At 43.5% G+C, this 25,590-nt stretch overlaps 1 protein-coding gene and 1 pseudogene across 3 annotated transcripts in view; one reads left to right on the forward strand and one right to left on the reverse strand.

Moving 5' to 3' along the window:
* HIBADH (3-hydroxyisobutyrate dehydrogenase) overlaps positions 1-25,590 on the forward strand; it is a 221,236-nt gene that overhangs the window by 55,735 nt on the left and 139,911 nt on the right. Inside the window, exon 1 of one of the 2 annotated variants that reach the window (XM_003270460.1) lies at positions 23,417-23,721. The exons of the other annotated variant lie outside the window; for it this stretch is intronic. Within the exon in view, the coding sequence (XP_003270508.1) occupies positions 23,631-23,721 (91 nt within the window). The 5' untranslated portion in view covers positions 23,417-23,630. Of the gene's footprint in view, positions 1-23,416; positions 23,722-25,590 lie in introns of those variants that run through there. 2 annotated transcript variants of the gene reach the window in all.
* On the reverse strand, positions 10,379-11,294 carry LOC100599380 (annotated as a pseudogene). The gene has a single exon (XR_001113466.2). The product of XR_001113466.2 is annotated as a 60S ribosomal protein L6 pseudogene (transcript).

Below are 25,590 nucleotides of genomic sequence, written 5' to 3' on the forward strand. Positions count from 1 at the left end.
CACCACCATGCCCAGCTAATGTTTGTTTGTTGAGATGGAGTCTTGCTCTGTCACCCAGGCTGGAGTGCAGTGGTGCAATCTTGGCTCACTGCAACCTCTACCTCCCTGGTTCAAGCGACTCTCCTGCCTCAGCCTCCCAAGTATCTGGGACTACAGGCACAAGCCACCACTCCTGGCTAATTTTTGTATTTTTAGTAGAGACGAGGTTTTATCATATTGGCCAGGGTGGTCTCAAACTTCTGACCTCAAGTGACCCACCCGCCTTGGCCTCACAAAGTGCTGGGATTACAGGCGTGAGTCACCGTGCCTAGCTGGATTCCTTTTCACATTGGCTTTTCTCATGACCAAATGTTACCTTCACATCTGCTCTCCTTAATGTCCAGAGAAGGAGAGAAAAACTCTCAGAAGGTTCTGCATGTGTCCTCTTATGTCTCATTGGCTTAAACTGGTTCTTATGTCATTCCTGACCTAATCCCTGTGGTGAAAGGAATGCCATATGCAGATAAGCTTAGGCCTGGGTTCCTGTACCAGTCACTGTGGCAAGGGAGATGACATTACCCTTCATTCAAAATAGTCTTCCTCTGGAGCTAGGTATAACAGTGTTCCCTGAAGTACGAGAGAAGAATTATACTGGAACCTGAATTAGGAAACTGTTAGAAAAGGGAAGAGAAGGAAATTGGTGCCTTGCAGGCAACCAACAAAGACCATGACTTCCACTCTAATCTTCCTCAATGCTATTATAAAAGCCTTTCCACTGTTGCCTCCAAAAAGTTCGTAAATTTTTGTCAAAGAAAAGGAATTAATTTTTCTCCTATTGCAACAGAATAATGCCTGGCAATAATGATCATAATATGTCTTTTAAAAAGATGTAATTTACAGGAAGTTCTCTCATTTGATACAGATCAGTTGTTACATTATCCTATTACTTAGGTTACAACCATTGGGGGAATAGAAATAGAACTATATATTCGAGAATGTCAGACTTGGAGAGGATATAGAATAATTATCATCACAATGAAGGTATAATTATAAACTCCAAAGTGGGATTTATTAGGTCTAACTTTCCCTTACTAATGATTGTCTACAAAGAAACAATGTAAAGGTTACAGAGAGAAGCCCACAAAAAGCCTAACAAATAAGCTACAGAATCTTTCCTTGCTAATTAAAATTATGTTAAAATTTTAAAGTTATGTTAAATTTATGTTAAAATTGGCCAGGGTGGTCTCAAACTTCTGACCTCAAGTGACCCACCCGCCATGAACATTCTGTCTCTCCCAGATTTAGCCCAATATAAATACTGATGCTATCAAGAGAAACAATGGCAACTGTGAACATTGCAGCTTATCTGTTTTTCATTGTATGCCCAGCAAAAGGAGATATTCCCAAAGAACCTCATAATGGAAGTGAAGCTGAACATTTCATGGACACCATCTATAAAACAATTATTGTTGGCCGTATTTTAGACTTCAGAGTCCAGTCTTTTAGGTCTCAAAAGGCTTGATAGTTCTGGGCTGCATGGGATTCTTCTAGATGAGTTGTTGTAGTGGTGATTGAAGTGAATAATGGAGAATTATTTGGGGTGTGTAATGGACTAATGTCTGGGTCACCCCCAAATTCATATGTTAACTCTTAACATACATTCAGTGGTGAAATTTGGAGATGGAGTCTTTGGGAGGTGATTAGGTCATGAGGGTGGCGTACTCATGAATGGGACTAGTGCCCTTGTGAAAGAGGCCTCAGAGAGATCCCTCACCCCTTCAACATGTGAGAGCACAGCAAGAAGACAGTATCTGTGAACCGGGAAGCGGGCCCTCACTAGATACTGAATCTCTTGGTGCCTTGATCTTGGATTTCCCAGCCTCCAGAACTGTAAGAAATAAATTTCTGTTGTTTATAAGCCACCTCATTTATGAGACTTTAAAAAAAAAAAACGTTATTGTGTATATTTAAGGTACACAACATCATGTTACAGGATACATAGAGCAAAATAATTTTTAGAGTGGAACAAATAAACATATGCATCATCTTACATGGTAACTCATTTTGTGTGTAGAGGGGGTAAGAGCAGGTAAAATCTACTCATTTAGCAGGAATTCTAAATATAGCACAGTTTTATTAACTCTAGCCGTACTATAGCCATGGTGTTGTACACCAGCTCCTTGGACTTGTTCATCCTACATACCTGCTACTTTATGACTTCTAACCTACATCTCCCCATTTCTTCCTTCCACCCCCTAACCCTGATAACCACTGCTTTATTCTCTATCTCTGCATATTTGACTCTTTTTTTTTTAGATTCAACTTATAAGTAAGATAATGTAATACTTTTCTGTCTGTGTCTGGCTGATTTCACTTAGCATAATGTTCTCCAGATTCATCCATGTTGTGGGAAATCACAGGAGCCCTTTGTTTTTGGAGACAGAGTCTCGCTCTGTCACCCAGGCTGGAGTGCAGTGGTACAATCTCGGCTCACCACAACCTTCACTTACCGGGTTTGAGTGATTCTTCTGCCTCAGCCTCCCGAGTAGCTGGTACTACAGGCTCCTGCCACCATGACTGGCTATTTTTTTGTATTTTTTTCCCCTCCCTGAGACGGAGTCTTGCTCTGTCGTCCTGGCTGGAGTGCAGTGGTGCAATCTTGGCTCACTGCAACCTCCACCTCCCGGGTTCAAGCAATTTTCCAACCTCAGCCTCCCAAGTAGCTGGGATTACAGATGCCCACCACCATGCCCAGCTAATTTTTGTATTTTTAGTACAGATGGGTTTTCACCATGTTAGCCAGGCTGGTCTTGAACTCCTGACCTTGTGTTCCTCTCATCTCAGCCTCCCAAAGTGCTGGGATTACAGGCATGAACCACCACCCTAGCGTTTTTTTTTGTTTTGTTTTGTTTTTTGGTAGAGATGGTGTTTCACCATGCTGGCCAGGCTGGTCTCAAACTCCTGACTTCAGGTGATCCGCCTGCCTGGGCCTCCCAAAGTGCTAGAATTACAGGCATGAACCACTGCACCCGCCTTTTTTTTTTTTTTTTTAAAGAGACAGGGTCTTATTCTGTTACCCAGGCTGGAGTGCAGTGGCATGATCATGGCTCACTGTTATCTTGAATTCCTGGCCTCAAATGATTCTCTCGTCTTGGCCTCCCAAAGCACTGGGATCACAGGTGTTAGCCACTGTGCCTGACCAAGATCTCCCTTTTTAAGGCGGAATAAATATCCATTTTACACACACACACACACACACACACACACACACACACATATTGTGGTACATATATATGTAAATATATTTGTATTTTTATACATATATGTAAATATTTATATATGTTTATGTATATATACAAATATAGCACACTCTCTTTTTTCTTTCTTTTTTTTGAGACAGAATCTCGCTCTGTCGCTCAGGCTGGAGTGCAGTGATGCGATCTTGGCTCACTGCAACCTCTGCCTCCTGGGGTCAAGCAATTCTCCTGCCTCAGCCTCCCAAGTAGCTGAGATTACAAGTGCCTACCACCACGCCCGGCTAATTTTTGTAATTTTAGTAGAGATGGGGTTTTACCATGTTGGCCAGGCTGGTCTCGAACTCCTGACCTCAGATGATCTGCCCACCTCAGCCTCCCAAAATGCTGGGATTACAGCCATGAGCCATTGCGCCCGGCCTCCATGATTTCTTTATTCATTCCTCTGTTGTCGGCTGATGTTTTGTTACAGCAGCCCAAATAATCTAAGACAGATTGAAACACATAATTGTAGTACGTATTTTAAATATTGGCTGAATGAAGTTATTTTTTAAAATTTCATAGTGTGAAGTTTGGCCTATTAAGGGCAATTACCCTATTAAGAAGATGCCTAAATTTGAAGTACTCTAGCACGTGGTTGATGAATTCTTAGCCGTGAGTTTAGGGGTAATGGGAAGTACATTCAGACCTGGAAGTACATGTCTTACAAGGCGAGTCACAAGTGTAGGTCCTCTGAAGGGTTCTACATGTATGATAGGAAGCTACTCAGTGGTCTATACTGTTCTATCACATTTTGCAGGTACATGGTTGAGTGTCCAGTGTTAAGTGTAGGCAGGCACAAGTGATAAATAAAACTATCTTCATTAATAGCCTCATCGTCCCTGAGATGAACCCAGATAAACAGGAAAGTTTATGATTAAATTGGATGACATTGTACCCTAGCAGGCTTAGGGGGCAGGAAAAAGAATAATCGCATTTTGGGAATCACCCATTTATTTTTTGGCCAGGAGTACCATTTGCACTTGCCTGACTAATGAAAGAAGTTATGTTACACAAGGGACGATTAGAGTCCCTAATGAGTCAAATTAGTTTCCTTGAAAGGGCCCCAGTGGCCCTCTCAGATTGCATCCTGGCACAGCAGAAAGACCTGGACCCAGGCCTTGTCTGCTGGGACATGTAACTGGCTGTACTTGCATGGGAGGCCTCCCTTACTCCTAGTTCACATGGCTGACTCTCAGGGTATGCTCAGAGCCCTGTAAGCTTGGACAGATAGAGAAATTTTATTTAGTGGCACTGTATGAGTTTTGCCAGTTGTTTTGAGGTTGTGGGACTATATAGTAGAGGTTTTTGAGTGAAAGATCTGGAATGGGGGTAATTTTCTGACTTGTTGGTCTCAAAGCACCTTAAAACCTAAAATTAACCAGTGGAAGAATTAAGCCTCTGGCCTTAATTTATAGGGGCACATATCTGCTAAGGGCTTCATTCTGAGCTTACTAGGAGTGCTAAGTCTTTTTTTCTATTTTTGAGACAGGGTCTTGCTCTGTCACCCAGACTGGAGTACAGTGGTGAAATCATGGCTCACTGCAGCCTTGACCTCCTGGGCTCAAGCGATCCTCCCACCTCAGCATCCCCCACCTCCAACCCCCAGTAGCTGGGATTACAGGCCTCTGCCACCACATTCAGCTAATTTTTGTATTTTTGTTTTTAAATAGAAATGGGATCTCACCATGTTGCTCAAGCTGGTCTTGAACTCCTGGCCTCAGGCGATCCACCTGCCTCAGCCTCCCTAAGTGCTGGGATTACAGATGTGAGCCACCATGCCTGGCAATAGATCTTTTTGAGGTGGGGTCTTTAGGAGTTCAAGGTGAACTTTATGGTGAGGAGCTGCTGTTATACCCTAGTAATTAAGCTCATCTGGCATCAGTCTGTGTGAAACTACTAAGCATGCAGCAGGGCACGTGTGCAGGTATTTTCTTAGGACAATGGCATTGAATGCTAATGTGTAGTGTGCATTACAGGGTCACCGAGTTCCTGACTGCTGGATTCTGGGTGATCCCCTGGCCTTTCTCTAGAACTTCAAAGTCCCATATGGTAGCCACTGGCCACAGGTGGCTACTGAGCACTGGAAAGGTAGCTGGTACGAATTGAGATGTACTCCAAGCATAAAATAGAACCTGGAATTGAAAGACTTAGTCTAAAAAAGTGTAAAATATATTGTTAATCATTTTAAAATATTGATTATATGAAGAAATACTATTTTTAGTATCAGGTTAAATAAAACATATTATTAAAATTAATTTCACTTATTTCTCTACACTCTTTTGAAATGTGGCTACTAGAAAATTTACATGTCTCAAATTATGTTTCTTTTGCACAGTGCTGCTCCAGAGAATAGTCAGTGGGAGAGTTAGGCTAGTGAATGTGTGGCCAGAGGCTGTAAAATCCAAAATCTATGAATAGATATTGGGTCTGAGGAGGTGCTCTCTACAAGCAAGGCATTCAGAATTGAATTTCTCCAGTTTGCCTAGAGATCAACATACCACATCTATTTCAGTCCAGGACTTTCAGCACCAGAGGTGTGTGAGAGGCAAGATCCAGGGACCAAATAAGTCTATCAGTTCAGAGAGTCATAAAAAATGTTGTTAATCAATTGCTAGGAAACTAATATTTATAGCCAGTATTCAAACATCTGAATTGGGCTTGGAAAAATTGTTTTATTTCCTGAGAGAGATGCCCAAGGCTTTAGCCTCCTTAGAGATCTAACTCTCTGATGAGCCTCTCAGGGCCTATTAGTACTGGCTGCAGAGGAAGTGAGTGGATAATGACGCCCTAAGGTCACTGTGTGCAGGCCACAGTATTCCTGACATAGCCTCTCATTCTTCCCAAGGAGCATGGGACAGTGCAGCCTGGTTTAAAGTGAGGCAGGGTTTTTCTTCAAGAATAGTTGGCTCTATGTTGTGGGATACTATACACATAATTCAGCATCTGCCACAAATGCATCATTGAAAGATTGGCTCATGTCAGACACTGTAGAGCTATTAGACTTTGGCTGGAAACAAATGGAAAAAGCAAATGGAAAAACAAATGGAAAACTCAGAACACTGGCCTTCTAATACAAACACTCACCTCAGTGACCAGTCACAGCCTTTCTTCCTTGAGGAATCTTGGCCATGTCATGGTGGGTGGGGGCAGCGGCATCTGGAGAGTGTTTGCCAATCTTGACTCTGTATCTTTAAGTTGCTTGATTCACCTATGCACCTGGAGGGGTAACTTTGGGCACCTAGCAGCATTTGGGACCAATCAATTCTGACCAAAACATTCAGTGAGCTGTACTTCAATCATCTTCCTGCTCAGTTTCCCATTTTGGCTTTCTTTCCCATTCACTGTCAAGCTGCAGACCTTTGGACTTGACAGTTATGTCTGGTGACTCCAGCCTTAGACCCTTGGCTCTCCCTCAAGAGATTTGCCTTAGATCTGTTCTACTAGAGCTCCTCTATTTGTATTTCCTTAGATATTTAAAAAAACAAAAAACAGTTAACATAGCAGGCCTGGCTCCTTACCAGGTTTGCCCTTGGCTGACATCTGCAAACTTGAATTTGGGAAACGTTTCTACTATGCTAACTGATAAAAGTGGCTTACTATACCTAAACTGTACAAACAATGTGAGTTTATGCTGAATACCTGCTTTATTTCTGGGAGTCTGGAATTTGGTGGTAGGCAGAGGATGCCTGTGTGATTTAACCGCCAGTAAAATCCCTGGATGCAGAGTGTGTAATGAGCTTCTCTGGTGGAAAACACTTCCCACATGTCATCGTGACTCATTACTAAGGAGTTAGGCATGTCTTGTGTGACTTCATTGGGAAAGAATTATCAAAAGCTTGAGCTTGGTTTCCTCTAGACTTTGCTCCATGTGCTTTTGCCTTTGCTGATTTTTCTTTGTACCCTTTTGCTGTAATAAATCATAGCCATGAGTGTGACCATATGCTGACTCCTGAGTCCTTCTAGCAAATAACCAAATCTGGGGATGGTTTTGGGGGCCCTTCACATATCAGTTAATATACGGAAACCACTGGAGGAAGTCTTGAATGTAATTTTTGGTTTGATTATTTTTCTTTTTTTTTTTTTTTTTTTTTTTTTGAGACGGAGTCTCGCTGTGTCACCCAGGTTGGAGTGCAGTGGCGTGATCTCAGCTCACTGCAAGCTCCGCCTCCTGGGTTCACGCCATTCTCCTGCCTCTGCCTCCCGAGTAGCTGGGACTACAGGCGCTCGCCAACACGCCCGGCTAATTTTTTGTATTTTTAGTAGAAACGGGGTTTCACCATGTTAGCCAAGATGGTCTCGATCTCCTGACCTCGTGATCCACCCGTCTCGGCCTCCCGAAGTGCTGGGATTACAGGCGTGAGCCACCGCGCCCGGCCGTTTGATTATTTTTCTTAGAGTTCAGAATGGGAATCCCTGAATACATCAAGCATTACATAATATGGTTGGGAGATCCAAAGCACTAAAGCCGAGGCTAATAATATGTGGAAAATTGGCATATGTTGTAGACTTCCCAAAAGACCCCTGTTAGGACAAGTTACATAGGGTACACTCAGGAGAGATCAGTGCAGGAAGACCAAGGAAGGTCTGAAGGATTCAGTATGGCAGAAAGACATGCAAATCAGAGACAGGACCCTCCTTAAACAGAACCCAAGACCATATCCCAGAAAAGGGAATAGAGAGACAAGGGCTGGTATTATCTCCGTCACATTGGCTGAGTAGGTTAAAATCAGAAAGTGTGCTGGAAAAACAAAGCAAAGCAAAGCAAAGCAAAGCAAAACAAAACAAGGACCTGCAAGAAAGAATAGACTTCTTCTGGGGGGAGGGACAGTGTCTCTGTCGCCCAGGATGGAGTGCAGTGGTACAATCTCAGCGCACTGCAACTTCTGCCTCCCAGGCTCAAGCGATCCTCCCAGCTCAGCTTCCTGAGTATTTTTAGTGGAGACGGGGTTTCACCTTGTTGCCCAGGCTGGTCTTGAACTCCTGTGCTCAAGCGATCTGCCCACCCCAGCCTCCCAAAGTGTTGGGATTACAGATGTGAGCCACCGCATCTGGCCACTTCTTTTTTAAAGTGTACTGTTTTTGATAAAGCTGTAGTTAGGAATCTTTTTAGGGACAAAAAGTTTACAAATAGAAAGAGTAAAAAAAAATTTATTGAGAAATATTTTCATTATTCTACCCTACAAAATGAAAGTTTTTTGTATATGGATGGTGTAGATTAGGTTTAGCACTGAATATTTTTTATGTATTAAATATTCAAAAAAAAAAAAAAAAAAAAAAACCCCTGCAAGGCCTCACTAGTTTTGTTTTCTCATGGAAAACCAGAGTTCAAATTCCCAGTGGGGATGCAGCCCCTGATTTTTTGAAAGACAGAATATATAGTGGTTATGAGCATGGCCTTTGGAATCAGATGCCTTTTTTTGAGTTCTAGTCCTATTTATAGCTGTGTAATCTTGGACAAGTTAACAACCTCTTCATTTCCTAATTGTCTTTTCTTCAAATGCAAATAATAATTATAATTGCTTCAAAGGGTTGCTGAAAGGATGACCTGAATTAATCCACGTAAAGGACTTATATAATGCCTAGCATATACAGTATGCTCAATAAATGGTAGAGATCATTGTTATTATTATTATGACATGATTCCTGTGCTCTTAGAAAGTGAATTCATAGGATGTCATAAATAATTGAGAGCTATAGTGATATGCATTGATAACTTGCAAATGTGATAAAACAAAATGCCCCTACATTTTTAGTTATAAAACTAACTAAAAGGAATCACATGCAGGATAGCTCGAAGGCCCAGAAATTTGTTTTTTGAGACGGAGTCTCGCTCTGTCTCCCAGGCTGGAGTGCAGTGGCGTGATCTCAGCTCACTGCAAGCTCCGCCTCCCGTGTTCATGCCATTCTCCTGCCTCAGCCGCCCATGTAAATGGGACTACAGGCGCCTGCCACTACGCCTGGCTAATTTTTTGTATTTTTAGTAGAGACGGAGTTTCACCATGTTAGCCAGGATGGTCTCGATCTCCTGACTTCAAGATCCGCCCACCTCGGCCTTCCAGAGTGCTGGGATTACAGGCGTGAGCCACCGTGCCCGGCAAAAGGCCTAGAAAATTTTAATGACACCAGTTTGAAGTTATTATCACATTTTAAGAATGTATCAATCAAAACAAGTCGTTGTTCAACTGTGGCAGGACAGAACAGTAGTTCCAGGACCTTGAGTTTTATGACCAAGTTAGAAAAAAAATTGTAGAATGTGATGAAGTGCTGCCAACTTTTCAATTTACCCAAGACTGGCATGAAAAAGATCTGATAGTCTACTACCGCTGTCATGTCCTAAAAGAAAAGATGTTTTGTCTCCAAAAAATAACAAATAGCATATCTTCAGAACAAAGATAGTACTTCCCAGAAAGGCTACTAATCTAGGGAGATGTTTTCCCCCCAACAGGTGAAAATCTCCTTAAAGGCAAGCAATACTCTTTGGATCAGCCCTTGGGATAAGAAAAGTCACAATTGGGGCTGAGCACAGTGACTTGTGCTTGTAATCCCAGTAGTTCAGGAGGCTGAGGTGGGGGGATTGCTTGAGCTTGAGTGAGGAATTTGGGTAGTGAGGCCCTCCCCTGCCTGCACAGTCTCTACCAATTTTTTTTTTTTAATTAGCCAGGTGTAGTGGCACATGTCTATAGTCCCAGCTACTCAGGAGGCTGAGATGGGAGGGTTGCTTCAGTCTAGGAGGTTGAGGCTGCAGTGAGCTAAGAACATGCCAAGGTACTCCAGCCTGGACCACAGAGCAAGATCCTGTCTCACAGAAAGAAAAGTCACAAAGGCAAACACCAGTAGTGTCCACTGTCCAAGCAAAAGGAAACTATGCCACCTAAATTTGACCTATTCCTGGTTCCAGTTGCGAAACCACTTATTTTTTCTTTCTTTCTTTTGTAGAATCATGGTCTCACTATTTTGCTCAGGCAGGTCTTGAACTCCAGGCCTCAAGTGATTCTCCCATCTCAGCCTCCCAAAATGCTGGAATTACAGACCTGAGCCAACTGTGCCTGGCCTTGCAACACCATTTCCAATGCGAAGATAAATATAGGAGAGTTAGGCATTGATTTTTTTTTTTTTTTTGTAGTCAGCTATTTAATTAGGTTCTTAAGATATTTAGAACACCAATTTGTGAGGATAAATTCCATTTGTCAGGGCAAACACAGATCGCAGGTAGCCCTGGAGCTGAGGAATAGCTTTGATTTTTGGTAAAATTTGTGAGTCCACAGCTTTCTGATCAATCTTGCGCTGCTCCGTAATCTCGTATTTCTCTTTTTCTGTGTCGAAGATCTCACCTTCCTGGTGTCTGGGCTTCCGCAGCTTCTTCTTCTTGAAGTAAGCATCAGTAAGATGTTTTGGGATTTTTACATTGCTGATATCGATTTTGGTTGAGGTGGCAATGACAAATTTCTGGTGTGTTCTTCGTAGAGGAACTCGATTGAGGACCAGAGGTCCAGTTACAAGTAACAAGCCACTAGCCAGCTGCTTCAGGAAAACCACCCTCTTGCCCGTGTGGCGTCCAGTGAGGATGATCAGAATGGTCCTGGGGGTAACGCTGGCTCGCAGTTTTCTCACGTGCTGACTGAAGGGTTTTTTGCTGTGGCTCAACAGCTTTCGAGGCACATCTTCAGTAGGATAATACCTAGGCATTTTGCGAAGTTTAACCACCCGGGTACCACCGTTCTTGTCACCACCAACTGGTTTTGTAACAGTTGCAAGAACCTTCTCCTTCTTTTTCTTTTCAACCTTTGATTCAGCGGCTGAATACTTCCTCTTGTACATGGCCTTTCTGGAATACATGGCAGATTGGGAATACCTGCCAATTCCTCTGACAAGGACAGGGTTGCGGCTGCAATGGGGCTTCCCCTTCTTGGGATTTTTAGCCTTGAGGTTACCCTTTTTCACTTTGCCACCAGCATTAGCCTTCTTGGCTTCGGGTTTCTTCTCTTTAGTATCTGGCTTCTCAACTTTTTCACCCGCCATCTTGCAAGATGGGAAAGAGGAGGCATTGATTTTGAGTACTTCCTCTTAATATGGTCACAAAAGTAACAGGACATTCACTAAACATTTGATTTATCTGTTTCTCTTATACTCATGAAGGAACCATCTAATTCCAATGTACATCAACCAGGGAGAGCCTGGGTGGACCACCTGAACTTCAAACATTTCTAGCAAATCACGCAAATGACTTCTGAATATGGCTTAGCTTCCTATGTAGCTTCATTACAGGAGAGGGAATATGCTGATTATGTCCACAGGGGTATTGCTGTTTTATTTCTCCTAGTAAATTAATACATTTGCATTCTGGTACCTATTTTGGTCTCTTGTGCTTTTCAGACAACTTGTCCCAGTCTCTCAGGGCCTGATTACTCCCAGGCACTGAGAAAATGACATTTCCAGGATGTGGAAGCAGCTGGTCTTCTTGTATACCATGGCACATGCACACTATTCCATTTTTTTGCTACTTTATTATTATTTTTTTTTAATTATACTTTAAGTTCTAGGGTACATGTGCACAACGTGCAGGTTTGATACATAGGTATACATGTGCTATGTTTGTTTGCTGCACCCATCAACTCATCATTTACATTAGGTATTTCTCCTAATGCTATCCCTCCCCCAGCCCCCTACCTTCCTACAGGCCCCAGTGTGTGATGTTCCCCACCCTGTGTCCATGTGTTCTCATTGTTCAATTCCCACCTATGAGTGAGAACATGTGGTGTTTGGTTTTCTGTCCTTGTGATAGTTTGCTCAGAATGATGGTTTCCAGCTTCATCCATGTCCCTGCCAAGGACATGAACTCATCTTTTTATGGCTGAGTAGTATTCCATGGTGTATATGTGCCACATTTTCTTTTTTTCTTTTCTTTTCTTTTCTTTTCTTTTTTTTTGAGATGAAATCTCACTCTGTCGCCCAGGCTGGAGTGCAGTGGTGTGATCTCGGCTCACTGCAAGCTCTGCCTCCCAGGTTCAGGCCATTCTCCTGCCTCAGCCTCCCGAGTAGCTGGGCCTACAGGCGCCCACCAGCACATCCGGCTAATTTTTTGTATTTTTAGTAGAGACAGGGTTTCACCGTGTTAGCCAGGATGGTCTCCATCTCCTGACCTTGTGATCTGCCTGCCTCGGCCTCCCAAAGTGCTGGGATTACAGGTGTGAGCCACCACGCTCAGCCTATATGTGCCACATTTTCTTAATCCAGTCTATCATTGATGGACATGGGGGTTGGTTCCAAGTCTTTGCTATTGTGCACACTATTCCATGTTTAAAGTCATGCCTAGCTACTGACATTTACAAAAAAAAATACATGGCAGTGGCTTTACTAGTCAAGGTGCAAGCTAGGCTGCTATAATAAAGAGACTCCAAAATATATTGACTTAAATAAAATGAAGTTTCTTTCTCTCTTATAAGTCTAGAGTAAGAGGTCCAGGGCTGGCCTGAGGGTCTTACTTCATTAGAGCAGAGGCCTGGGTTTTGTTCAGATACCCAAGTTTCTTCTGTCTCCTTGCTTTACCACCTCTCTAGGTATTGTCTTCATCCATATGGTTGAAACTGGCTCTCTCCATGTTTATATTCTAGTCTGTGGGAATGGAAAAAAAATGTTGAGGGCAAGGGACTCTGGCTTTAAGGAAAGATGTGGAAGTCACACACATCACTTCTGCTCATAACTTATTGGCCCAGATTTAGTTATATAACCAAATTTAGCTGCAAGGCAGGCTGGAAATGTTCTGCTCAGTGTCATGCCCTGTGACCAAGAATATATAAAACATGTTGATTTCTCTGACTCATTGATCTAGACTCATGGAATAATCCCTGTGAAATTTTCCTGACCTTACCGTTATGTAAAGAATAATAATAAACCTGCCACCCCTTCCTCCCAATCAGAGGTAACCTCTAACTGAAACTTGTGTTAATTATTCTCTTGCTTGAAATAATAGTTTTAGACTGGGCACGGTGTCTCATACCTGTAATCCCAGCACTTTGGGAGGCCGAGGCTGGTGGATCACCTGAGGTCAGGAGTTGGAGATCAGCCTGGCCAACATGGAGAAATCCCGTCTCTACTAAAAATACAAAAATTAGCTGGGCGTAGTGGCAGGTGCCTGTAACCCCAGCTACTTGAGAGGCTGAAGCAAGAGAATCACTGGAACCTGGGAGGCAGAGATTGCAGTGAGCCAAGACCATGCCACTGCACTCCAGCCTAAGCAAAAAGAGCAAAACTCCATCTCAAAAAAAAATAACAATAATAATAATAATAATAATAATAATAATAATAACAATAAATAATCACCATAGATTTACTGTCTGTATATGTACTCAAAAAACGAAATACTTTTTGTTCTGCCTGTTTTCAGTACCATATAAATGCACTTACTCTTTTGTGACTTGCTAAACATTGCTTTGACTTCTGGTTCCTTTTTGCTTGACAATTTCATCTTCAGTTATTTTCTCTCCTGTTGCATTTTACTATAAATGGAAGGAACCAAGCCCCTCCTTTAACACTGCTTAGAAACCTCCAATTTCATCACTTGTGAGTTCTACCTTCCACAAAACACTAGAACATAAACACAATTCAGCTAACTACTTTGCCACATGTATAAACTAAATGGGGAAATTTGTTTTTTGTTTTTGAGGCAGGGATTCATGCTGTCACCCAGGCTGGAGTGAAATGGTGTGATCATGGCTCACCGTAGCCTCAACCTCCTGGGCTCAAGCAGTCCTCCCACCTCAGCCTCCTGAGTAGTCGGGACCACAGGCATGCACCACCACACCTGGCTAATTTCTTTTATATTTTGTAGAGGCACTGTCTCGCTGGGTTGCCCAGGCATGTCTTGAACTCCTGGGCTCCAGCAGTCCTCTCACCTCAGCCTCCCAAAATGCTGGGATTACAAGTGGGAGCCACCCTGCCCAGCCCTCTACTCACTTTTCCCCTTAGCATTTAAACATACTCAAATGTCTTTCCTCTTTAAAATGAAAACAAACAAATAAAAACCTTCATTAAATTTGCTGTCTTCTGATTTCTCCTTTCCTTCACAGGCCATGTTTCTTGATTCAAAGTGGGCAAGATTCATTGTCTTTATTTCTCCATTTCTCATTCTTCCCTTGACCTATTGTGACTGGCCCCACCATTCCACTGAACCTGCTCTCCCTTATTAAAGTCAACAATAACTGTTAGTTGTAAAAGCCTATACAGACTTTTCTATACTTATCTTACCAATCACTGATTATAATAACAAGCACTGTGAAATATTCCTTCCTTGAGCTTTGCTGCTGCTTCAACTTCTATGACATCATTCTTGTTTTCCTCCTCAAAGGCCCCTCCTTCTCCATCTTCATAAACTTATTTTTCTACACCCTTTCCCACCTCTTTAGGGGTGTTCCCAAGGGTTTTATCAGAAACCATGTTCCCTTCTCATTTTATAAATGTTTGGATGACCCCATCTACATTGATGATTTAAGTATCATCTATTAGCCCACGACTCCCAGATATATATCTCTAACTCACACTCCCCATATAGCCAACTGCCCTTGAATAATATCCACTTCCGACTCAGTGTTACACAGTTCCCTGTCTTGGGAGATGGCACTTTCATCTATCGACTCACCCAAAAGCCTGGGAATCTACCTAGATTATCCATTCTCCTTCAAGTCTCCTTCAACTCCTGGAAGTAACTGATAATATCAATTTTGCACCCCAGATATCTCTCATACCTGCCTCTTTCTTTCTATGCTTGCTATCACTGCCAGCATGATGTATTCCTGAGCATCTTATGTCTTAGATAGTTTTACCTTTTATGGAAGTGGCTCTCAATGATCACTGTAAAGCAGAACTTGAGGAAATTAAAAATACATTCGGCCGGGTGTAGTGGCTCACGCCTATAATCCCAGTACTTTGTGAGGCTGAGGTGGGTGGATCACCTGAGGTCAGGAGTTTGAGACAAGCCTGACCAACATGGTGAAACCCCATCTCTACTAAAAATACAAAATTAGCTGGGCATGGTGGCACATGCCTGTAATCCCAGCCGCTCAGGAGGCTGAGGCAGGAGAATTGCTTAAACCTGGGAGGCGGAGGTGGCAGTGAGCCGAGATCATGCCATTGCACTCCAGCCTGGGCAACAACAGCAAAGCTCCACCTGAAAAAAAAAAGAAAATCAAATGGTTGATGACTCACCTTAGAAATTACTTTTGGATGGGGACTGGACTTTCACATTTTGAAAAAGTTCTAATGTGCACTTAGGATGGCAAGCTATTGCTTTATGATCTGTGAAGATGAATTGGAAGTGGATTGGAAGATGAACTGAACCATCTGGACCAGATGTAGAAGTAATCTGACTAGGAAATATCAGAGTGATCCAAGGCTACCAGAATTATGTCATGAGTCTCTGGTAATTATACTCTGGAACAAAATCAAATAAACAATAGCAAAACCATATACTTCAGCTTTTTTTTGTTATAATTGGTATATGGGATATTGAACAAAGTTGATCCACTGCTTTCTCAATCACAAAGGGGTCAGTAGGTTACATAAACATACGATGTGAACATGGGAGACTGCCTGACTTCTCCGAAGGCATCTGATTCCAATTTTTTCTTTTTCTTTTATTATTTCAGTCTAATCCCATGACAGATTGTGATTCCAATTTTTAAAAGCACTGCAGCACATTTTGAAGATGAGATTTTACCTGGAGCTGCCAGTCTAAAACCCTTTTTAAAGTCACGTCTATGTATTAATTTGCTCAGTCACTGTCTGAGGTCGACACCCGTTGTTGTTATCCTGTAGCCCTTCATCCTCTTGTAGGTTAAAAAACCCAGAACATATCTTTCCCTCATCTCCCATGCTCAAGCCATAGTTTGAGTGAGAATGACCTCAACTTAGCTCCACTGTGAGCCCTGATACCAGAACTTTGTATTATTCCGTTGTTATGGCAATAGTAATTGATTCGGAGGTAAGCAAGGATCTAATCAGTTTCTGTGAGGACAAAAGTTTCCTCTGTCTTCCATAAGAAAGTTCATATCCACCCCAGGATGGTTCAGTATGAGAATGTAAGCAGCCATAGCCACTGGCCACTGCCAGGGGAGCAACTAGGACAGTGCATGATGCTTGAAGGTGAAGCCAAGACCATGGCAGGTAGAGTGGAACAAGTCTCTCTACTACAGACTTTTCAGTAATGCAGACCAACACCCTCTTTTTATTTCTTTAAGCAAATTAAAATTTTAAAATAAATTGTGTGATGGTCTGAATGTGTTCCCCAAAATTGATAGCTGGAAACTTAATCCCCCATGCAACAGTGTTGGAAGGTGAGGCCTTCTGGGAGGTGTTTAGGTCATGAGGGCTCTGCCACTATAAAAAGGACTTGTGGGAGTAGATTTGCCCTCTTTCACTCTTCTGCCATGTGAGGACACAGCCAGCAGGCCCACAGATGCCACCTTAATCTTGGACTTCCCAGACCCCAGAACTGTGAGAAATAAATTTCTGTTTTTCACAAATTACCCAGTTTGTGGTATTCTGTTATAGAAGCACAAAATGAACTAAGACAACTTGTGACATAAAGACTGATTTAATATGTGGTCTTTATTAGAATTAAAATAGTTTTGGCCAGGTGCGGTGGCTCACGCCTGTAATCCCAACACTTTGGGAGGTGGAGGTGGGTGGATCACCAGAGGTCAGGAGTTCAATACCAGCCTGGCCAACATGGTGAAACCTCGTCTCTACTGAAAATACAAAAAATTAGCTGGACGTGGTGGCAGGTGCCTGTAATTCCAGCTACTCGGGAGGCTGAGGCAGGAGAACTACTTGAACCTGGGAGGCAGAGGTTGCAGTGAGCCAAGATCATGCCATTGCACTCCAGCCTGGGCAACAAAAGCGAAACTCTGCTTCAAAAAAAAAAAAAGTTTTATCACTTGTATACATCCCTTTCTAATAATATTAATTCATATGCTAGTCAATTTTTTTTTTGCTAGTTATATAACTAGCAAAAAAGTAAGGATGATTTTGAATCTTCCCATACTCAGAGGTCATAAAAATTCAGGTCCATGATTGAGGAACAAAATTACCAAGATGGAACAGTGATTTATGGGAATTTGTAACACCTTTACACCATAGACATCATCAAAAGAGGTAAGTCTCAGACTCCTTGCTATCATGCCATATTAGAAAGTATGCTGGGTGCGGTGGCTCACGCCTGTAATCCCACCACTTTGGAAGGCTGAGGCAGGTGGATCACTTGAGGTCAGGAGTTCGAGACCAGCCTCACAAACATGGTGAAACCCCATCTTTACTAAAAAAATATAAAATTAGCCGGGTGTGGTGGCACATACCTGTAATCCCAGCTACTTGGGAGGCTGAGGCAGGGGAATCACTTGAACCTGGGAGGCAGAGGTTGCAGTGAGCCGGGATCACGCCATTGCACTCCAGCCTGGGCAACAAGAGTGAAACTCTATCTCAGAAAAAGAAAATAAAAAAGATAATGAAAGATGTGGTGCCTTGCTCAATAGTATTTATGAACATTAACATGTTTGGATATGTTTTATGAAACAGAAACAAAAGAATATAGTTAATTCATTTGATTATATGTTCATATTGAATTTGCATGTTGAGGGCCACATAGTAAGTAAAATAACTCTGAATATAAATTAGGTTTTATGATAATAATAATTGGCAAAATCAACAGATATTTATTGCATGGTAATTAAATTTATTCAATAACCTTTTGTAATCCATATTTACAAGGATCTTGCAATCCGATTACAAGATAATTGTTGACCACAGTCAAAGGTAGACATATAGAACTGGAAAACACACAATTGTTGCTACTGGATTATAGTTGCTTCTAGGCCCCCTCAGATGACAGAGCAAAGAGACATATGTATACTAACCTGTGTCCATATACACATTGATAAATATTTCTATATGTAACCATCTGTATCTATATTAAGTTAAGCATGAGTTCATACTGATGTCTCCAACTTGAATCCATTTAAATAAATGCAGTAATATGTACTTAGATTTGCTCTCACCTTAGGACACAACTCAATTATCTTACCGGTGTTTTGTGTTCCAAAATTTTTGAAACTGCCTAGAACAAAGACTTGTCATGCCATCCAAATCTTATGGCTAAGTGACTAAGTTCTGGCCAGTGGGAAGGACAATTGTAGGGTGGGACTTATAGGGAGGCTTCTGAAAATGAGAACAGTTTGCTGACACACCGCTTTCCTTTACTTTTCCTGTCTTTTCTTTCCTCTTGCCTGGAACTCAGACAAGATGGTTGGACCACTAGCAGCTATCTTTGATCATGAAGTAATTATGAGGTTCGAAAATCATTTTAGACAGTAAAACAAAATGAGAAGCTTGGATTTTTGACAACTCAGAGCTGTCAAACTGGCCCTGGTTCTGCCTACATCCACACTGCTTTTATGAGAGGAAAAACCAAATTGTTATCATTTGGACTTTGTTTTATCCAACCAAACCTGATGCTGACAGTTTTTGAAAGTGACTTTAGATATAGTTTCTTAATCAAACTGGATTGTTTTTATGACTGCTTATATATTATTCAGAAAAAGACTTCTTGAGGAAAGTCATTTTGAGTTGAGTCCTAACAAGTGGGGAGTGTAGAAGCGGTATTAGAATGTGTGGAAAAGAAAAAAGGAAGGAAAGAAGAAAAACAGAGAACCTGAGGAACTCAGAGTGCTCTGGGAAAGGGAAAGAGTACTGCATTGTTAGGGAGGTGAGTACAGAGAGAATATCTTAGGAATAGGCGTAAAAATGATTAGATAGTGTGGGTATTGTTGGGAAAGTCTTATTCCTCTTCTTCCCAGATTCTGAGATTCTGATGACAGGAATGTTAGATTTTTTTTTTTGAGACGGAGTTTCACTCTTGTTGCCCAGGCTGGAGTGCAACAACGCGATCTCGGCTCACTGCAACCTCCTCCTCCCAGGTTCAATCAATTCTCCCGCCTCAGCCTCCTGAGAAGCTGGGATTACAGGCGCCCGCCACCATGCCCAACTGATTTTTGTATTTTCGGTAGAGACGCAGTTTCACCATGTTGGCCAGGCTGGTCTCGAACTCCCGACCTCAGGTGATCCACCTGCTTGGGCCTCCCAAAGTGGGATTACAGGCGTGGGCCACCACACCCAGCTGAATGTTAGATCTTTTGTTAGAGTCACAACACACGCCCCTGAGCTTCATGGCTTTTTAAATCCCAGTCTATTTTCTCTCTGTTTAGATTAGATAGTTTCTACTGTTCTATCTTCTAGCTCAGTGATTCTTTTCTTTATTCTGCTGTTGAGTTAAAAAATTGTATTTCTTGCATTTTTTTCAGTTCTAAAATTTCCATTTATTTCTTCTTTATATGTTGTTTCTTTTTTTTTTTTTTTTTTTTTGAGACGGAGTCTCACTCTTTCGCCCAGGCCGGACTGCAGTGGCACTATCTCGGCTCACTGCAAGCTCCGCCTCCCGGGTTCACGCCATTCTCCTGCCTCAGCCTCCCGAGTAGCTGGGACTACAGGCACCCGCTACTGTGCCCGACTAATTTTTTGTATTTTTAGTAGAGACGGGGTTTCACCATGTTAGCCAGGATGGTCTCAATCTCCTGACCTTGTGATCCACCCACCTCGGCCTCCCAAAGTGTTGGGATTACAGGCGTGAGCCACCGTGCCCAGCCTATATGTTGTTTCTTTGCTGAGATTTCTTTTTATTTAATTCAAGCATGTTTTATTTATTATTTTTATTTTACTTTTTGAGAAGGAGTCTCACTCTGTCATCCAGGCTGGAGTGCAGTGGCGTGATAGCTCACTGCAACCTCCGCCTCCTGGGTTCAAGTGATTCTCCTGCCTCAGCCTCCTGAGTTGCTGGGATTACAGGTGCCCACCACCACACCTGGGTAATTTTTGTATTTTTTTGGAAGAGATAGGGTTTTACCATGTTGGCCAGGCTGATCTTGAACTCCTCACCTCAAGTGATCTGCCAGCCTCGGCCTCCTAAAGTGCTAAGATTACAGGTGTGAGCAACCACGCCTGGCCTCAAGCATGCTTTAATTGCTTCTTGAAATATTTTCTGATAGATGCTTTCAAATTTTTATTAGATAATTTTAACTTGTCATCTCAGTGTTGTCATCTATTGTCTTTATTCAGCTTGAGATCTTCCTGGGTTTTGGTATCATGAGTCATTTTTTAATTGAAATCTGGTATCATGAGTGATTTTTTGTTGAAATCTGGACATTTGGGTATTATGATATTTTGGATATTATTTAAACCTTTTATTTTAACTAGTTTTTCTTGACACTGCTCTGGCAGGGGGCATCAAACTTGTAAATGGCAACTGGTAGTAGAAGTCCAGGTTCCTTATTCCACCTCTGTTGACACCAAGGGTGGGTGGTTCCTTGTTACTGCTGGGCAATGGTGGGAGTTTCAGCTTCCCACTAGTTGTCCACTGATACTTCCCTAGTTGAGAGGGCTTGGAATGGCTCCTTACTGCCCTCCACTGACACGATGGAGGAGAAGGGGTGACATCCTTACCATTGGGCAGTGATGAAAGCTCTGACTCTCCAATACACCTCTAATTACACCATCTAAGCAGGGAAAGGGAGGGGTACCTCATCACTGTAAGGTAGGAGTGGAAATCCAGGCTCGCCCCATGGTTTCCAGTGACACCGAGAGTAGGGAAGGATGTGTGTGGAGGATTACTTGTTACTGCCCACTTGAAGATGAAAGTCCCATCCCTCTCTTCTGTTTTCTCTGACATCACCTTAGAGGGGTTGAGGAGTATAGTGATTGGGGTATTAGGATGTTGGGGTGTCTCATCACAACCTGGAGAGTGTGGAAGTCTGGGCTCCCTACTCAGCCTTTGCTTTATGGGGTGGGGTCAGTGTGTGTATTGTTTGTCTACAGTAGAGTGATTACCTTCTAAATGTTTTCTTTCTTGCTAGGCTGCTCCTTTTTCATCGCTAGAAAGAGCAGCCTTTTATTGGGGCACTTTTTGTCTATCTATGCTTCTTGGCATTTTGGGGTTTCTGGTTTTGGCTTCTCCAGCACCCAGTTTGGGATATATAAGGCTACATGAAAACCCAAGGAACTTCCCACTGTGCTGCTCTCTGGACCCTAGCCAGTGTGACTTCTCTCCACCTTTCAAAGTCTCCCTATGTTTATCTTATATATAACTTTGAGTTTTTAGTTGTACTTAGAAGAATAGGGAGAAACCTATCTACTCCATCTTCCTGGAAGCAGAAGTCAGGGGCCACTATAAGGCATTGAAACAATTTCAAACAAAAATGCGTGGCAAAGACTCAGGGAGGAGTTGCAGTGCCTTTCAAACAAGGGCGTCAGGAGGGCAATCAAATGAAGAAAGCTAGCCAGCCACAGGCAGTAACTGCATTTGCCAGTACAATAATATCTGCAAGCACCTTCAAACAGTAAGAATTACTTAAAAATTCATAACGCCTTTTTAAAATCATAGAAACCTATGAAAATTCCTTAGTTTATGAATCAATGTAGGGCTTCTTGGAGGAGACATTGTTGGAGGAGACAATGCAGGGCTTCTTGGAGGAGACACAGTTGAAAGGCCAATTGCAGTTCATGAGTTAATTATAGAAACCTGTAGGGCTGGAGGAAGAAAAAGAAAAAGGAACCTGTAGGCCCACATTTGTTGCCTGCAGGAGATCTATTCCAGCTAAAACCTGACAACCCAGGAAGAGAGGCACAGGTGGGAAATGCTCCAGAAACTCACCCCTAGTAGGGGTGGGGACCCAAATCTAGGAGAAGGTCTAATTGCTGAAATGAGTTTTTTCTCCCTCCCACCCTTCCTCCCTTTCCTTCCTTCTTTTCATTTAGTGTTGGGTAGAGGGTTGGGGTGGAGAGATGGTCGAAGAAGGAAGTTATTTTCCTCCCAATTACAGACAGGGACCTTGCGCTCTGTACAAGTTTTTGGAAACGTTGCCAGCATGCCCGAAAACATGAAAGAGCCCAGATGGAAATGATCCATTCCTTTGCTTTCAACTCCATGGGTTACTGAGTGAAAAAAAAGAGGTCAAAGTCAAACTTTGTTGATTGTGCTACTTAGATTGGGGTTCACATTTCCCTAGCTACTCCATACACACTCTCTTTCCTGCTGTATTGCCATTCTCCAAAGGCGATAGTCTTGCTTTGGTGTGGTCATGGCTTCCAACCCTTTGGTGGAGTCAGTGGAGATGAGAAGGCCTGCAATTACCCTCAAGGGGTTTACAGACTCGACTATTTACACCAAGCACTGACGCAAGAATGAATAAATGTCTGTCTCTCTGCACCGCGCAGTGGCTCACGCCTGTAATCACCAGCACTTTGGGAGGCCGAGGCGGGCGGATCACTTGAGGCCAGGAGTTTGAGACCAGCCTGGGCAAAATGGCGACACCCCGCCTCTACTGAAACTGCCAAAAAAATTAGCCGGGTGTGGTGGTGCACGCAGGCCTGTAGTCCCACCTCACCTACTCCGGAGGCTGAAGGAGAATCACTTGAACCCGGGAGGCGGAGGTTGCAGTGAGCCGAGATCGCGCCACTGCACTCCAGCCTGGGTGACAGAGACTCCGTCTCCAAAAAAAAAAAAAAAAAAAAAAAAGGTCTTTCTAATACACATACATATACTACTACTATCTGGATTTTATATTTAGTTTTGCTTACAAAATGGATTTAGGCTGTAGAATTTTCAACGATTAGAGAAATACGCCTTGAAATAGAAAGTGCAAGTTTCTAGTAATTCTTCCCTTCAAAGATATTACTAACTTCTTTTCCTACTATTTTTAGTATTGAGAAACTGTTGTGTTAAATAAAATCAAATGAATTTAAAAGTTATTACACACATGGTAGCTTTCTGAGTGTTTTTCAAGCTGCGAGTCAGTTTTGTCCTTTTTAACACGCAGCGGTTGTGGGGACAAGGTTTCCGCGGAGGCGGGAGCGAGCGACGGCCACCGCCTCCCACACTCCCTCTGCTTTGGTAAACAAGCAGACTCCCGCCCGCAGGCTGTAAATGAGGCACGAGCTTGGGGCAGAGCCAGGGCGCCTGACGTCACTGTTCAAAAAGGCCTCTTATTGGTCCTTCGCACAGCTGCGAACCTGGGAATTCTGATTGGTCTGTTTCCCTGTCCGTAAGGGGATTGACAGGTCCTGCCGCGTCAGGCCGCTCCTCTCGGCTCCGCGCTCCTTCCCTCGCGCGTGGGCACCCGCCCCCGAGCGGTGAGAGCGCGTGCGCGCGCGCCCTTCTCCGTGGGCGAGCCAGCCAGTCCCGCTGCACACGCTCGCAGTCTGTGGGCCCTCCGGGAGGCGGCGGAGGTCACCGCGGGGAGGAGGGGTGGGGGCAGCATGGCAGCCTCCTTACGGCTCCTCGGAGCTGCCTCCGGTCTCCGGTACTGGAGCCGGCGGCTGCGGCCGGCAGCCGGCAGCTTTGCAGCGGGTAAGGACCTCACGCCTCCTCCCCCTTGTCCTTCTTTCGGCCGCTCGCTTCTTCTGTCCAGACGGCGGAAGAAGTCTTTTCTCGGGAGGCGCTGCGGTTGGGCTGGGACTTAAAAAACAATATTTTGGCTGGTGCTAAAGGCCTGTCCTCTTCTGCGGCCGCCACTCACTCCGCGAATACCCCCCTCTGCCTTCCCTCCCTTTCTCCGGGGCTCCTGATGAACGGGTTCAGCGCCCTTTTCGGGATTTAAGGAGGTGGGGAAGAGCTTGGGCTGAAGGGAAGAGTATTTGGGACCCCGGCATGCTGCTTTGGAGTTAGGACTCCGAGGACGTTTGGAGGGCCCAACTCCATGGGCAACCCCAAACTCACCCCAGCGACGCCTGGTCTTTCAGCGCCCCCAGGGTGCACCTTAGGTTGGGGACACACTTGGGCAGCAGGGCCTGATGTTTAACCACCTAAGTCCGAGGGGATGGCCTTACTACACAAGCGGTGGCTGTACAAGCCAGGCAGTAAGTCAGCAGTTTCAGTCACCCTTGACCAGCAAGACGGGCTTCCCCCCCTCTTCTGTAACTGTGCTACCTAAAAAATGTCATTTCTGTCAAATTATGAACCAAAACACGTTCAGCGTCCTCAAGATTGTGGGCAGAATTAATCCTGCCTCCCTCCTCTCGTACCATTGTAAATTGTGGAAGCTAGCCATGAACTTATGAAGAGGCAGTTTTTAGAGCCAGGATGAAGATCCACGGAGATCTAATACAGTCTTTCATACTCCGCACGAGGGACATGACACGGCCCCTTGGATAAGTGAATCAGGATATTCCCAGCAAGACCTAGAAAGTTGTTCTCAGTTGTTCCTAATTCCTTCACTTTCTATCACACCAGGACTCTTCTTTAATCGAAAAATTGGTTGATTTGTGGGGAGACTGCCGTTGTCTTCCTGTGAAAGTTTGAGAGTTGTTAACAGTGCACCGTTTAGCAAGATCATACTGAGGATTAATAACAAAAAAACTTGGCATTAATTTTTTCTAATCTTTGCTTAAAAAAAAAGTGGGTTAGGATTTGAGCCCCTGGCCCCCCGCCCCTCCCCCCCCTTTTTTTTTTTTGAGACAGGGTCTCTGTTACTCAGGCTGGAGTGCAGTGGCCCAATCACACTGCTCACTGCAGCCTCGACCTCCTCGATCACCTCCCACCTCAGCCTCCCGAGTAGCTGGGATTACAGGCATGTGCCACCGTGCCGTCCAATTTTTGTATTTTTAGTAGGGACGGAGTTTCGACATGTTGCCCAGGCTGGTCTTGAACTCCTGCGCTCTAAGTGATCCTCCCAAAGCGTTGGGATTATAGTCATGAGCCACCCTGGCTGGCCGGGAATTGTAAGAACTTTCTCTTACAATTCTTAACAGCTTCCCATTCTCCCCCTCAGTGAAACCTCTGAATTTCCTTTCTGGTTGGAGAAGAACAGAGGCTCGGTGAGATGCAAGAGAACAGATGTCTGATACAGAACCACAGTAACAAGATAAAAACTCAGAATATGCCAAACTTGAGTGTAACCAGTGTTTGAGCTTCATATATTGAGCTACAAAAATGCTTCCAACTTTTGAGATAACCCTAAAAAAATAGACACTTTTCCACAGTAGCACCAGTTTTCACATGAATTCACAATTCTTTCAGTTCTCATTAGCCAAGGAAGACATTTGCTGTTTAGTGGTTTTACAAGGTGTTCTAATGGTATTTTAATGACCCCTTGATGTACCTTTTAGAGTTATGAAAGTTACCAATTCATGGTGAAAGAGCCTGAGGCCTAAGACTGTAATGCGTGCCTCTGTAAACTGGGAGGGCCTACCTTGTACTTTGGGTTCTTTGGCCCAAAGA

Source organism: Nomascus leucogenys, chromosome 17, assembly GCF_006542625.1.
Source record: "Nomascus leucogenys isolate Asia chromosome 17, Asia_NLE_v1, whole genome shotgun sequence".
Taxonomy (NCBI): domain Eukaryota; kingdom Metazoa; phylum Chordata; class Mammalia; order Primates; family Hylobatidae; genus Nomascus; species Nomascus leucogenys.